At 33.7% G+C, this 16,026-nt stretch overlaps 1 protein-coding gene across 4 annotated transcripts in view; it reads right to left on the bottom strand.

Annotated features, from left to right (window-relative positions):
* RUNDC3B (RUN domain containing 3B) overlaps positions 1-16,026 on the bottom strand; it is a 116,870-nt gene that overhangs the window by 52,484 nt on the left and 48,360 nt on the right. For all 4 annotated transcript variants that reach the window (XM_052000924.1, XM_052000925.1, XM_052000922.1 and 1 more), the window contains 2 exons: positions 12,926-13,059; positions 5,116-5,201 (listed from right to left, as the gene is read on the bottom strand). In XM_052000924.1, the coding sequence (XP_051856884.1) occupies positions 5,116-5,201; positions 12,926-13,059 (220 nt within the window). The remainder of the gene's footprint in view (positions 1-5,115; positions 5,202-12,925; positions 13,060-16,026) is intronic.

The following is a 16,026-nucleotide window of genomic DNA, read 5'->3' on the forward strand; positions in this document are numbered from 1 at the left end:
TATTTCTAACATATAAGCTGAGAATAAAACTATTATAATATGAATCATGACAAGCCGCTAAATTCTGAGTCATCATTTGATTTTTCTTCCTACTGAGAATCAAAACCCTCCCCCAGTATTAGAATTTATCAGAATGTGAGGAGTTTTAAACTCAGAAGCACTTGGGCAACATCTTTAGATCTAAGGCACATGCTGACTCAAAGCACATAAATATCTTTTCATTACTCACATGGGTTCTGATTTTCATATTCCACCTACAATGTCTTTTCTTCAGTCATGAAATCATTTATAATTTATCTCCTTTATTCTATGAAGAGATATCAAGTGGAGTAAATGGAGTAAAGAGCTGGCCTTAAAATCAGGAAGGCCGGTTTCAAGATCTGCCTCTTTAGATACAAATTCTAAGACCATGGATAAATCATTTATGTTCTCAGTGCCCTCAGATAACCCTCTGAGATTATAAATTGTAATTTCCAATCTACATACATTTCTTATACAGTTGTCAATAACCATTCCTTATACAAAAAAATCACATTTGCAAAACAAACCCAAGAAATCATTCCATGACTAACTTCTATAAGCCTATACAGATCCCCCTTTAATGTCTTATCTCAAATATAAGAATCCTTGTATGCAACTACAAACTACAAAAATTCTAGTTATTGAAACATTTTAATGATTTATTCCTGCTCAATATTACCATAACTATAAATGGCATGAACCAATTAATTTTTTTCCATAACAACTCAACAAATTCTGAAGTGTTACTGTTAAGTTCTCTTCCCTTTGCCCCTAATATAAGTGTCTGGAATAAGGGACACACTCCTTTGAAAGCAAATACATGTTCACTTTTAGACAAGATATACTTGTCATAGTTGACAAAGTAAATTAGAAGGATAGATGGCCATAATCCTAAAAAAAAAAATAACCAAATGTCAGCACCTTATCGCCATAATATGTATCTCTCTTGTTTGCTCATTCAAATTTTTATAACTAAAAACTTTTAAATCTATTTTAAAATTTCCAATATTTTGGATACTCCTTCAGCTTTAATTTCTAATTTGTCAGGGGAAGGAGGAATAAGTTATGATATACTTGGGGGAGGAGATGACAAGGGAAAAAGTTCAATTTCTCACTTATTTCCACAGTTGAATTCCTCAGAATATAACTGAATCAATCAACAAGCATTTATTAAGCACTTATAAGTCAGAGTGCAAAGGGCTAGACATACAAAAATTAAAGAAAAGCTCCTCTAAGGAGTTTTTAAATATAACTTTTTAATTTTTTCCCCTAACTAGCAAGTATTACTTAAATCTTCTCATTTTTCCCCTCATTGGAAAATAAAAATAAAATCCTAATAATAAACATGAAGAGTCCAGCATGACCACAATTAAAAAAAAGTCTGACTCATTCTATATCTACTGAATGCCTCATCTTTCTCTTCAGAGATGGGTATCCCGCTTCATCAGCAGCACTTGGGAAATGTGGTTAGCCATTGTGTTGGTCAGGGTTTTTAAATCTTTCACCATTATTTGTCTTTGCAACATTTCTATTATTATATAAATTGTTCTCCTGGTAGGATCTTACATTCTAACGTGTGAGACAATATGTACATGTTTAAAAGTATACAAAACAGACACAACTTAATCTTAATGGGAGACCTCGATGGGAGACTTCAAAGAAACCAGGAATCCAAGATAGAATATAAGATCTGTGAGGGCAAGAACTATTTTTTATTATCTCAGAGTCTATGTCAAGAAGCGCAATTCCTGAAACATAGTAGGTGTTTTAATAAATTCTTCTTGATTGACTTTGTTACATGTTTAAAGAACAGTTAAAAGATCCTTATGGCTGAATTATAGAGTGTGGCAAGGGAAATAATGTTGAAGAGGGCTGGAAAGATAGGAAAAGACGAGGTAGTTCACGGGATTTGAATGCCAAATGGTGGAGTTTACACAAGATCCCAGACATAATAGGGAGCTGTTGGAGTTTATTGATCAAGGAGACCACATGACCAAACCTTTGCTTTTGGAAAACTGTTCCTTTGGAGACTCACTGTTCTTCCCTCGTACCTACTAATATGCAATTCCCCATTTTTTTCAGCTTCAGGTTCTAGCTTTCCTTGTCAGTTGCCAGCTGTGGCCATTTTCCAGAGGCAGCCAAAGCCAAGCAAGCCTCTCTACCCCAAATGAAACTCCTTGAGATTTTATTACATTTCTTCCCCATGGTTAGCTCCATCCTAGCAAAGAGGTTCATTGAACTTCTCTCCTGTTCTGCAACAACAAGCATATGCAGCTTCCCAAGAAGGAGCCTTACTTTATCCCCTCCCTTCCTAGTCCCTTCTAGGATTCTCACTGGTCAGTGCTTTCCAGCTTGCCCACCTTGGCTCATGAAGCTCCTCCTCCTGCACTGGGGTGAACTCCTGGATCACCACTTTTTAGGATTTCATTACTCTTTATCTGTGAAGGGCAGAACAAGAAGAAATCCACTTGATTTAAGTGCTCTCAGGCTAGAAGACCAGTGCATTTGTTTCTCACCTCTACCTACATAGCTTTTGTTGGTGGGGCAACAGCCAAGCCAAAGGTAAGGATTATTACTATTTCCAATATTCTGTTTTAGGTTCTGCATTTATCAAATCCATTTTCCAAGTGTTTTTCTCCTCTTGGTACTGTTTTTTCAATCACAGTGATTATTTAGTTTAGTTTCTGGAGTAATGCTTCACCTTGAAATCCATAATGAGCCTTTTGGCTTTTATTTTGTTTTGCAATTATACAGCTCAGGGAGGTAGGGGGCTGAAATAACTGTCCATACAACACATCTGCCCTCCACTTCAATGAACCATTTTTGTAAGGAGAAAAATTTTCCCCTGAAACTTACAGACTACCTTCCAGAAATAAAATACTGATTAATATATATATATATGTAAAAAAAAGCCCAGAAATAGTTTTCTCTGAACAGTGTATAAGAAAGCACTTTCATTCTGTGGGATTTGTCACAGCTGAATCATTTCCTTTACAACAAAAAGGAAGGCTCACACCTCAGAGCAGGGCAACAAGCATTTCCCTGTAAACATTTAAAAGACTGTTCTAATAATATCCTATCTGAACAATATTTTTACTCAGTCCAATCGCTCAAGCCAAGGTAGCATTTATGATCTACCAATCCCTAACACATTACTAGATACTTTATGGTAAAAGTTACTGTCCTTCAAATGTTCATGTGATAGCATTAATAAGTATATTAAGTATATATGTAGGTATATATTTATCTATGCATATAAATTTTAATTTTGTTTTCTTCATGATAAAATCTTTGATTTGGGTAAAATTCCAAATCTAGAATTTAAAAAAGAACATGCCGTGGACCCCTTTGACAATCTGATGAAGCCACTGGATCCCTTTTCAGAGTAATGTTTTTAAATAATTGAAGGAAATCTTGAATTTCAGTTAAAAGTCAGTGAAAAAAAAAAGATGCAATTGTTTTTTCCCATCCAAGTTCACAGCCCCTTGAAATCTGCCAATGGAACCCAAGGATTAAGGATTTCTGGCTCAAAAGATCAAATTTACTTATTTTGATATTCAAATTGACTAACTCAACTTAATTATTAGTAATGATTTTTAAATGATCTTTAAATTTTACATTTTATATAAGAGAAAAACATAAATAAATCCACAAAGCCATTTTCTCTATAGGTAGGTACCATTTTCTCTACAATCTAGCCTTGAAAATATCCTAGATTAAAAGCACTGGTTTTAATGATTTTATAACATATTAATAATTATTTCCCAATATAACTTTCTCAAAGTCTCAACTCTCCTTTTCTTAATTAAATATATATGTTATACATAAAAGAGTCTCTTCCTAGCTTTACAGCAGTCAAAAGTCTTACATATTATATTACTATATTGTAGTGCTATATTATATAAGTTCCCCAAAGGAAAAGAAATGAAATCTGGGATGACCCAAAGACAAATATACTTCCTAGCATTTAGAAGCTGCTTTTCTCAAGCTTTTCTAGAATGTCAAACATGGCAACTTCCTCCAAAAAGGGTCTTCCAAAGTCTGGGAGCCAAGATACTGGAGTTTAGAATTCAATTTTTGCTTTAAGGCACTGGGGAAATTTCTACCTCTTCATGCTACCATTTCCTTATTAACACCATTGACTCAAGATATTGATAATAAATGACATCATCAGTTTAATAACTTATAAGAAGGAAACTCCACTTAAGGAAGGAATAGAATTTTACTTTCTTTTATAATTCCTTTCTTAGGTCTTTGTGCATTTTTGTGTATTTTGTGTATGCATTATATATTTTTGTGCATTCTCAATTTTATGCATTTTTGTGTCATCTTCTTCAATAAGAAGGGAGGAAAGTAAAAAATATATATAATGTATATGTATATATAATATTTGTATGTGTATATATATTTAGATGTGTGTATGTATATATTTGTGTGTGTATATATAAATATATATGCCTATAACTCCATGTATATAAAGTACCTGTCTTTACCTAGCACAGATTGAGTCTTTGTACCATTACTTGATTAGTTAACTATTAAACTAATTAAATTAAACACTTAATTAAACAGTCACTGACCCCTGAAAATTTATGAGTTAAATACAGAAAAACTACAGGAAGAAATAATGAAATAAATAAGTTAACTACAATTTTTTTAAATGACACATTAACATTATGCAAAAGCAGAGAGATAAATGCACACTGTGAGATGTGGTATGAAAGAAAACTTGGGAATTGTACACATAGAGAAAATTTACTATACCTCTCTGGAAACTACTCAGGGAAAGCTTCGCAAATAATAGTTTGAATAAAGACAATGATTTTGGTGAACCTAGAGGGAGAGCATTCCAAGCACAAGGTACAGCTTGGGAAAATATTCAGAGATAGAAATTGTGTTTATTCAAAGAGGATTATTTTTTCCTGAGACCAGGAAAGTATGTGGGAAAGCATTGGGGAAGTATGAAAACAGGAAAAATAAAGCAGTCTGGGATTGCAGAAATGAAATAGAACTCTTAAATCCATTCCTAAAGCTAAGACTTTATCTCATACCTACAAAATATGCCAAAATGATTTTTTAAAAAGGCTTTTAAACCTGGTTGTTTTGAAGTCTCTCAGAGCTGTGGAGATATATTCGGATAAATGTTTTTCCATGAGTGCTACTCTGATCCAGGCTCTTCCCTGAAAGGAGGAAGAAACAAAATCAATACTTAATTAAAAACAGCAACAAGAAATTAAAAAGAAAAATAATCTGTGTACCATGCCTCCAAGAAGCAAATAGAATGATGGAATGTCCCAAAAGTTTTAGTGCAGTTTTAGACTTTTGAAGGTCAAAACTGCACTGACTAGAGATAGTATGTATATCTTAGCAATCTGCCATTTACAATATATTTTGATTTGATTTTTAAACATATATTTTTAACCAGATGTTTTAATACTTTGGTACTGAATCAGACAAAATATTTAAATATATAGGAATTATTTACTTGCACACTGGTTTCTCTGATGGCATATTTTCCTTAGTATATTAATACAATAATTATTTTCTCTCTAAGGATCAAGGTCATGTAATGGAAAAAGCATTTCTGATCTAGAGTACAAAGGCCTAAATTTAAACAGACTCTACTATCATTTGGGAAATCACTTTACCCCCTCGGGTAATTTTTTGTTTGTTTGTTTTTAATCTATAAGATGAAAAAACTGAATAGATGACGTCTATGTTTTCTCAAAGTCATGCTATGAACATAATCCCCATTTTCCAAAGAGATCCCAAGGAACGCAAGAAAAAAATTCCAAAATAGATCCCCAACAAAAAGCTACTGCACTGCTGTAATGGTGGGAAACAGAGAATTTGTTTGTGTATCTGAATCAGGGGAAAAACTATGAATAATAATAATATATAGATTCAAAATCTGCTTTTTGTTTTCTTTCTTTTTCTTTCCTTATTTTTTTGTTGCTGTTGTTAAGGAATTGGGGGAGCAGGATATAAGGAAGCTATTGATGAGTTTGATATTTATTTATTTTTACCACCAAAAAGATCTAACACCTCTTATTAGAAAGAAGTGTAAGGGGTGAAAATCATTTGGAGCATGTTAAAAGATTCTACAATTTAATTAGGATGATTAGAGGATATGAAAATGCATGTGACTAGGATTGGATAACCTCTAGTCAAATCTGAGATCTACTATTTGCTATGTGACTTTGGACAAGGTGCTTTACTTAACTGGACCTTTCATTTGCAAAATTAATAAGTTGTATGACTATAGAGTCTTAGATTTAAAGATTAAAATGACTTCAGAGGCCATTAAGTCCACCTCTTTCATCTGATAGATGAGGAAACTAAGGATATACTAGTGAACAAATAGCTTTAACATATCATGGTTCTATAACTTTGAAAACAAATTAGCAAAGTAACTACCCTTCTCAATTTGCTCAAGTATTTCCAAGTCCTAAATTTCTACAGATCCATTTCACAGCAGTAGCAATTTCTCTATGACTTATCTATACTTTCTCTTTCATACCCAAGTTTGAAACTAATTCAATAGAATTCAAAAGTTTATTAAGTTTCTACTGTATTTAGACCATGTTACTATCACTACAAAATTTTTCTTCTTTTTTAAGGTCTTAATAACTAAACTTAAAAGAATGACAATCCAGGAAGAGAATGAATATTTAAACTATTCTTTAAAAATTAGAATAAGATACAATCTAGGAAGATAATGCCTATTTGTTAAAATATTTTTTAAAAATTAGAATGAGTTATCCATATGAGAAATAAAACCAAGAGTAATTAAATATTCAGAGAAGAAATGATTATTGATATAAGTTGTGCTGGGTCTTGGAGGAAGAAAAGAATTACAAGAGAGTAGAGATAGAGAATAAATGCATTTTGAGCAAGAAAAAAAGAGAAGAGAAGAAACAATGAGGTCAGGGAAGAGATAGTCAAATTTGATATAAAGAGGAGAGAGTTTAAAATGTTGAAAAAGGTAGAACAGAGATGGACTATATGGGTTTTTGATTGCAAATAAAAGTTTATATTTTATTTAGTAAGCAATAGGGAATAGTTCAATGTGGGGGGGGGGTAGAGGAAGGAGCAAAAAAGTAAAACAATCAAATCTGTGAATGAGCAGGATCATTTTGGCAGCTAAGGAAAGTTTGGGGAGGTACAAAGTTTAGGAAGCTTTTCTAGTAGTTAGAGGGATCAAAGTTCAATTTTGAACTGAAAAGAATCAATGGGCTATGTAACCAGAATTCTTCTTCCTAACTTGTTCTGACATTTACTCTTAGGCAAAATCCTCTGTCCTTTAACTAGGACAGACATATTAAAAGATGTGTTTTCTTAGTGAAGATCAAGGAACCATTGTTTAAGAAAGGGTTTCATCATACTTTTAGATAAATGAAGGGGGTTGATTGAACTAGATAATCTCTAACTTTCAGTAGTAAATTTGTGGTCCTACACTGGCATCATACTACCAATAACAGACTCCCAAACTTATCTACTATGGATCTCTTATAAATTGTTATCCCAATGTTTCTAGGATCCCCAGAAATTTTTATACAACCACTGTTTGGGTACCTAAGCCAAGGATATCTCTTGCAAGCACAAAGTCACAAGATCAGACAATTTAATCTGAATGTTAGTGAGTGATACTTAAAATACTCAATTGAATCCAGGATAACATCAATTTTGATATTTCCTTCATTAATATAGAGTTCAACTCATTCAACCTACCCATCCCATGTGACTTTCATCCATGTCCTCCAATCTGCCAAGTTCATCCATAGACATCAACCTAATGTTCCAGGGATCCTCTTCCTTTTCTCTTGGAATTTCAAGTGGAATAGCTTCTTTTTCACTCAGCTAACTTTTAGTTTAGAGTTCCTTGAAGTTTCTTCTTGGTTATATATTGCTGGCTGCCTACCCCAAGCAATTGCTTCTCCTTTGCCTATTAATCATTTTTAGTTTTGAGTTTTTGGTTTGGTTCCTCCCCCACCTATCCCCAGAGATTTACAGCCATAGCACAGCAACAGAATATTAGTTTTAAAAAACATGGGCCTTTAATTCTGGGAAAGGATTTGGAGTGAAAAGCCCTTTGCAACTTCCCCATTCTCCTTCTCCTGTTTAATTTCTCAACCTAATTTGTTGTGAGCAGCAATCTACAAATAGCTAGAAATTTTCCTACAATGAGAAAATGTTTGACTTCCAAATAACATTTCAATCAGATTCTCTTAACTGTAGTTACTTTGACAATTTCTAACTATAAAGAACACACTTCTCCCCTACCCCCCCACCAATGTGTACACCCAACTCTTAAAGTTCTAATCTCCTCTCATGTTGAAAAGCATATCTGGAGAAACTGCAAAATTATGAGTTGATGCAATACAATTTCATGCTCCTATGCCAAGGAGGCAACATGGTGGTGAACAGTGAGTGGGCCTTAAAGCCATATAGACAAATTCAAGTGTTACCTCTAAAACACACTGACTGTGCAACAATAGATGAGACCCAACCTCCCAGTGGTCTAAGATATTCTTTAAGAATATATATTGAGAATGTGCTGACCTGCATTGGTAGAAAAAGTTTCTTTATTAGGAAGTTCCCTGAAGCAATAAAATCACAGGTCCTTTTTCTAAACTATCCTGAGTTGGGTGTATACTGTTACTTAGTGGAACTATTTATCTTCTCTTGATTTCCTATCAAATCCATAGCAGGGCATTAAAAAGAGTCTTCTTTCAGCCTACCATCCCTTTGAAATATCATATAATTTCTTGCCTTATCATTACTAAGTTTCGTGAAAAAAAAAGAATTTATTCTCACTGTCACCACTTGCCCATTCATTCCTCAGTCACTTGAAATTTGGTTTCCACTCTCACCAGTCTATTCAAATTGTTCCATTTAACAGCAGCAATGATTTCCTAAATAATAAGATAATGACCTTTTTTTTCTCAGTCTTCATTTTCCTAAATTGCCCATTCTACCTGGGGGAGGTGCATGTAAATGCTTAAGAGATGCAAAAAATACACAACTCTAAGAATCACATTATTTCATGTAACATTCTATCTCTAGTCTCAAAGTTTTTGTACTAGCCATCCTCCATGCCTTCTTACCTACATTTCACAGAGTCCCCTTCTTCCTTAAAGATACAGATTTCAACTGCTAGTACTCTCCTTCCCTATATACATTATATTTAACTCATATATACTTTATTTATGGTGAATATTTTTTATTTGTTGTGTCCTCCATTAGGATGTAAGTTGCTTCTAAATAGGGATTGCCTCATTATTTGTATTTCTATGCTCAGTACTAGGCATGTCGTGTGAGAATTCATAAAATGCTTGATAATTGTTTGATAAAACTATTATCTATAATTAGGGCCATATTGAATGTACTAAAAGTGCTGAGGATGTACAGACTGGAGAAAGGAGAACTTGGAAAGACTTGAGAACTGATGGCAAGTATTTGAAGGAGTGCCTTGTGGAAGAAAGAGTAGATTTTTTTCTGCTTAGTCTCAGAGGACAGAATTAAAACAATGGATGGAAGTTTGAGACAAGCAGATTTGAGTTTGATATAAGGAAAACTTCCTAATAATTAGAGCTATCCAAAAACAGAATGAATAGCTTCAGAAGGTGTGGATTTCCCTTCATTGCAGGTTTCAAGCAAGAGCTGGATAGCCACTTGTCAGGGACATTAAAGAAGAAAAGATTGTCCTTGTATTACTTGAACAAGTAAGGGTCTTCCAATTCTGATATTGTATGATATGGGGTTGCTCAGTATTTGGATGCACATTTAAGATACCTGATACTTCTGCCTTCCTGATGAGTAAGTGGACTAAGTGCTGAGCTAACATGTTATAGTAAAAGAAATAGATTTTTTTGTTTGTTTGATTAATGGTCAACAGTATAGTGGGGATTTATATTTGCTACACATTTCAGTCAACTATGTGAAAGTAAAGATATAGTCCACTTTGGAATACTGCTTATGTGAGCCTAGCTATCCTCTTTCTTAGGGCCATGTTGAGAATGCTCTTTAGATATGTGAGTAGATTATTTTGATAAAAATTTTATGTAGTTGAAAAAAAATGGATCAGTTGTTATTGATGCTCTCTTGTCTTTTGGAGGTAAGAAGTTCCAAGATTCCCCCCCCCATACTTTTGGTATCTTGTTCTCCTTTATATACCTTGAGAATTGTTTTATTTTCTGCAAGGATCTCCTCTGGACATTATTGGTCTAAGCCAGCTACTTTTGTCATTTTTGTTTTCTTCAGAGATAATTCTATCACCTTTAGAAGAATATCTACTACTATGGGGCTAACTTCCAACTTCATGGTCCTTAAGTTTGTTGTAAAAAATATTTATAGATTCCCCCCCCACCCCCGCCTTTTGTCTGTTATCCCCCTAGCCCTTATTACCCCTAAATGCTCTCTAGTCCACTTTTTAAATCTCTCAATACACTTTTCTTTAATATGGTTTTCCTTCATTGCTTCTCACTGTTTAATAGAGCTGTTCTACTCCTCATAATCCTCTATCATATTTTCTGTAAGATTTTACAAGTAATTTTATATTATGAACCACTACTCCCTTTAACTGCCACATCTCCTAGTTTTGCAAGTAGATTGTGATGGATGATTAAGACAGCTTTTAGGCTTTTGGCCTTCTCATTATGTCAATTGATTTACATTGATAAAACTTCCTTAGGAAATTGTTAAAATCTGTGTTAATGTACTTTCTTCCATCCATTTCCCATTTTTTCATTACTAGCTTACTTAGTTTAGAAACTTTTAATTTTATAACATATCTTTATATGCTTTTCAGATTCAGAATGACCCCTACTTAAATAAAGGGAATTCATTTCATGATGCTATCTGATAATTGCCTTATCTAGCAATTTCAGGTGTTCTCCAATTCTTAGCAACCTTTTATATACAAACCAAATTAAAAGATAATATATAAAACAGTTTATAATCATAATCTAAAAATCCAAATTAATTACAAGCTTGAAGGAGAAGATTAAGGTAATAATGATCATAATTCTCCTGAGTGGACCTAAATTTTTTTAAAATGATACTTTGAATGCAAGAAAGATTTGCAAGGGATGAGAGGGAGGGAAGAAGGAAAAGATGGAAGAAGAGGAGAATAGAGGAAGAGAAGGAGGAGTAGGAGGAGAAGGAGGAGAAGAACAAAAGCAAGAAGAAGGAGGAGGAAGAGAAGGAGGAGAATGAGAATTCAGGAAAACATTTGTGACAATATATTAAGAGTCTTTATACTCTATTTTCCACATAGTTACCCAAGTTAGAGTCCTAAAATGTAGATCTGTCCATGTCACTCCCCCTACTTAATAAACTCCAATAATTCCCTATTATTTCTAGGATCAAATTAAAAATCTTCTCTTTGGCTTTCAAAGTCCTTTACAAAGTTGCACCACCCAGCTTTCTAGATTTGTTATACAGGAATCCCCTTCACCCTGCAGACAGTCCATCTAAATTGTTCTTTATGTCATTTTTCACACATAACATTTTTATTTCAGGGTTTGGGGGACTTTTATAAATACCTAGAATATACCATCATTCCCTCTGCATTAGGATTATCTAATTATCTTCAAAGCTCAGTTCAAATGGCTTCTCCTATATGAGACCTTTTCTGATTCCTCAAATACTAGTTTTTCCCTCCATTAATGCCACATATATATATTGAACATATTTATATACAAGTTGTCTCTCTTTATGTTGTAATCTCCTTGAAGGCAACAAATCACCAAGCATCTATTAAGCATTTATAATGGGCCAGGTGCTATGTTAAGTACTAGGGACACAAAATTCATTTGTATCTTTGAATCCTCAGCATTTAGCCTCATGCCCAGTAGCTGTAAATACTTAAGAATTATATATAGATTGACTAAGGAAATCTGATGTCACAAGAAAAGGGATGGTTTGAATGGGTAAGTTAATGACTCCTAGGAATTTACTTTGGTAAACACTTATTAAGCACCTACCATTTGCAAAGCATCATGCTAGATACAAGAAAAAAAAAGGATAATTGGTGCTCTTCAGGATTTTATGTGCTTCTGGGCCTGATAGTTGAAAGGTAATGAAGTAAAAATATTTAATTGTTCACTGTGGGGTTGAAACAGTCTCTAATAGAATATTAAAGCCCCCTAAGTTTTATCTAAAATTTCACTCTGCAGAAGGAGATTGGAAACATAAATATCAACTTCATAGAAAAGCATATTCCACATGGCCAATTTTTAATGAACAAATTAAAAATGAAGAATTCAATATTTAATTAAATCCTACAGCTACATTTAAATATTAAATGATGTGATGGCTATTTGTAACACTTTAAATTGGTACAGAGTTGATGTTTACCAAATATGAATTTATCAAGAAAAAACAAAACGCAAAATGGATTTAGGGGAAAAACATTTTGTTTTCTGAAGACATTTATTTATTGGTGTTATCGTATGTCACTAGTACATGGTTTAATCAGAGTAACATGAGAATAAGCTTCTATAAGGCAAAGACTACGTTTTAAAGTTTTGCTTTAATATTAATTTAATTGAGTTATACCAAGACAATGAAGTTTCTCTTCTTGCCTTATTATGGAAGTATTTCACACCTTTCTTCTATTTATAAAACAATTTTGTTAAGCAAAGCATTATGGCAGTCCAGAGAAGGAAACATCTTTGAGCAACACCAAAAAATAAGCAAAATGTGGGAAAAATATCAGCCGAAGAAGGCTAATTGCCTTAAACAAGTGTAACTCTAAAACTGAAACAAATTACAATCAGGATGAATATTTCTTTCCTAGAATCAGAATTGTTGAACATTGATTATACTTGCTACATATTAGTGTAGCTTATATACCATATGTACATACATATACTTATGCTTGGGCTATTTTCTTCCTTACCTTGGCTCTTGAAGAGCTGACATTTTCCATATTCTCAATGCTGCAGATACAGTTCTGTGAAACCTTTCGGCAGGCCACTCTGATATAGTCCCAGAAGCTACGAGGGCTTTCATAGCCAAACCAGGTTACTTGACCTTCAGGAGACAAATTACAATATGGGGGAGGGGGAAAGGTGAAATAAAAAACTAGATTGGAAAGTTCAAAATGCCAGAATTCCTAAATTCCATAAGCTAAAGAGAAATGAGCTGGAAGAGCAGTAGACTGAGAGTCAGGAGACCTGGTTTTGCCAATGACCTTGGGAACAAGTCATTTACCTTTTCTGTGCCTCAGTTTCCTCATTTCATTTGAGCATTTGGATTCAATTATTTTCAATATCTACAAGAGCTTTAAAATTCTGATTTTAAACAATTTAATAGATTATTAGATGGAATCAATATGGTTCTTGCTATGCTCTAACCAGTTAAAAATTTCCCAACTTTAGTTTATCTAGATATAAAATGAAGATTAAAAGCCAGCCACCTTTCTGCTATAAATAATTCAGAATTAAAGTATTATGTAAATTGTTTTGAAATGAGGATTCTTTAGTTCATTTACTTTCTTCTAATTCAGTGCCCTTCCTACTCAATTCTCTCAATTGTCCTATATCTACACACCTCTCTTCTACCCAGAAACCTATAAATGTTTTCACCTATCTAAAATTCTCTTCTAGGGCATAATTAGAACAAGAACAACCATTCGTGTGTCTATACTGGTTTAATATCTATGAAGAGGATAAAGAGTAATTCTATCAGCTAAGAAATCTGAGGCTCAAGAAATCCATGTTAACTTGATCAATGCCACATAGCCAATAAGCATATAAGCCAAGTCTCCAAGACCACCACATTCATTTGTATGTAGTTCTTTGTGGACTGATTAATTGTCTGCTTTTATGGGTGAGATGAGGAAAGGCAATGTGGAAACTACCCCTGTTATGGTTCCATGAGGGACAGTTGAAGACCTGGGATAGGAAGAGCCCTGTTTGCTTTCCTATTTACAAGTTTTAGACGTCTTCAGCTTATATATATAGAGAGTCCTTCCATCTCTTATCCTCCACTTCCTCCTAATGCAGGCTGCTGTCCAGCAACCTCCAAGAGTTAACTGTCAGCAGTCAATGATTTGGAAACCATCTTAGCAACAGTAACAGGCCAGTTTAGTTACTGGACATGGACAAAGAAAACATTTTATGGAGATGGGGAAATATGCTAAATAGTATAGGTCAACTCAAGCAATCATATCTGATTCCACCTTTAGCTATTTTTCCTCTTCTATCATATCTTATAACTTAATAGCTTTTTATGCAGAGTTCAATTACAAAAGAACTCCTTCCTTCAAGAGGCAGCATCTATGAGTTGGAGGAAGAAATCTGAGGAAGATCACACAAAGAATCCCCCAATCCCCAACAAGAAACCAACTAAGGAGAGAGGAAGATGTGTCAGGGGAAGGAGGATCATGAACAGAGGAAAAGGTACTCAAGGGCAATACACACATATGAGACCCATACCTAAGATGCAGTTCAATTTCCCAAAAGCCTAGAGGCATGGTCAGGGAGAAATCAGAGGACTAGGTCTACCATATACCAAATGAACAAGCAGTTCATCTGTACTGGACCACAGAAACCCAAGAGAGACATGAGGGCATATCTGACTTCTTAACAAGCTTCTTAATAATTATTTTATAAAGCATTCTTAGAGCCATAGTGCAAACTCTCATTTCCATTCTAGTAGGAAAGAAACAAACACAGTGAGACTAAAAAGACCAGATCTATCTGGGCCAGAGTAAACTCATAACCGAACAAAGAGTGAAGCCCCAGCTGCTCCCCTATCTCAATGGCTTTCAATTTATATGCTTTAATACTAAAAATGGCAGTATATCCTTCCAAATAATGAACTGGATAATCAGAGACACTAACAGTTTGAGAGAACAATATCAATATGGCTTCCAAGAACTTCAAATAAAACAAAGTATCTTTAAAATATCTTCATCCACTTATCAAACTGTATGGAAACCTTAGAATTATAGTTAAATATAGTAGCCTTTCAACATCCGCTATGTTTTAGGGAAAAATCTAAAAAAATGTTAAATGAGAGTTTGTAGGTGATTATTTTGGATATTAGTAATTAGCAGACATCCCCTTTGTGCCTAATACATTGACTATTAAACCAAAAAAAAAAGTTTTTAATTTATAATCTTCACTAAGCAAGGTTAAAGTCAGAGAGATGCATGTTTGATCATACTTTCAAAAAGCATTAACTAATTATCCAATCAATTAATTAGGGAAAGACAATTGTTAAAATATTATTCAAAATAAAATCAATGTGTTATAGAACTATGGCTTTCAAGTTGGGAACAATTCTAGTTTGGGGAAATTCTAATTACCTCTGACAGGAAATGTTGCTAGAACTTTTTAGATATTGTCAACAAAGACTTCAGGGATCTTTCCTCCAAGGAGCCTACCCTTGATAAGCAATGACTAGGGAAATAGAGGGGTACTTTTTTCAACTCATGCATTCTCTCTGGCCATTTTGTTTATTTTTTAGGAAAGATGATATTGCCCCAAATCTTCACAAGGATATAAAAATAATTGACTTTTTCTGCCATCCAGAACACTAGCCTACTACAGAGAATAAATTTACTGAACAAGTAAATTCCCACAATTTCTATCAAATGTGTCACTAAATGTCTTTTAATATCTTTGATCGGTATGTTTCCTTATCTATTATATCTGATGATGATACTGTTTTGGAATAATGACTTCAAAAGTACAGGGAAAAAATCTTCTGATATTTCTCTGAACCTCCAAAATACTACAGAACACTACCTAATTTGTGTTATTATCTTATACATTTGTGGCTGATTCAAACCAGGTCCCTATTCTTCTTCTGCAGCAAAGCTTAACAGCATTCATATCACATAAAAATGTCAAATTAGATCCTGTTGGTATACAATTTTGTTGGTTTCAAAGAATGTAATATTTAAGGTAATTTCTCTTAATAAGTGAGCAATACTAGGGAAATAAAGCTGTTGTCTCTTTAAAAGGCCAAAGTTATTCTGATGGTTTATCC

The sequence above is a fragment of the Antechinus flavipes genome, chromosome 5 (assembly GCF_016432865.1).
Source record: "Antechinus flavipes isolate AdamAnt ecotype Samford, QLD, Australia chromosome 5, AdamAnt_v2, whole genome shotgun sequence".
In the NCBI taxonomy this organism is placed as follows: domain Eukaryota; kingdom Metazoa; phylum Chordata; class Mammalia; order Dasyuromorphia; family Dasyuridae; genus Antechinus; species Antechinus flavipes.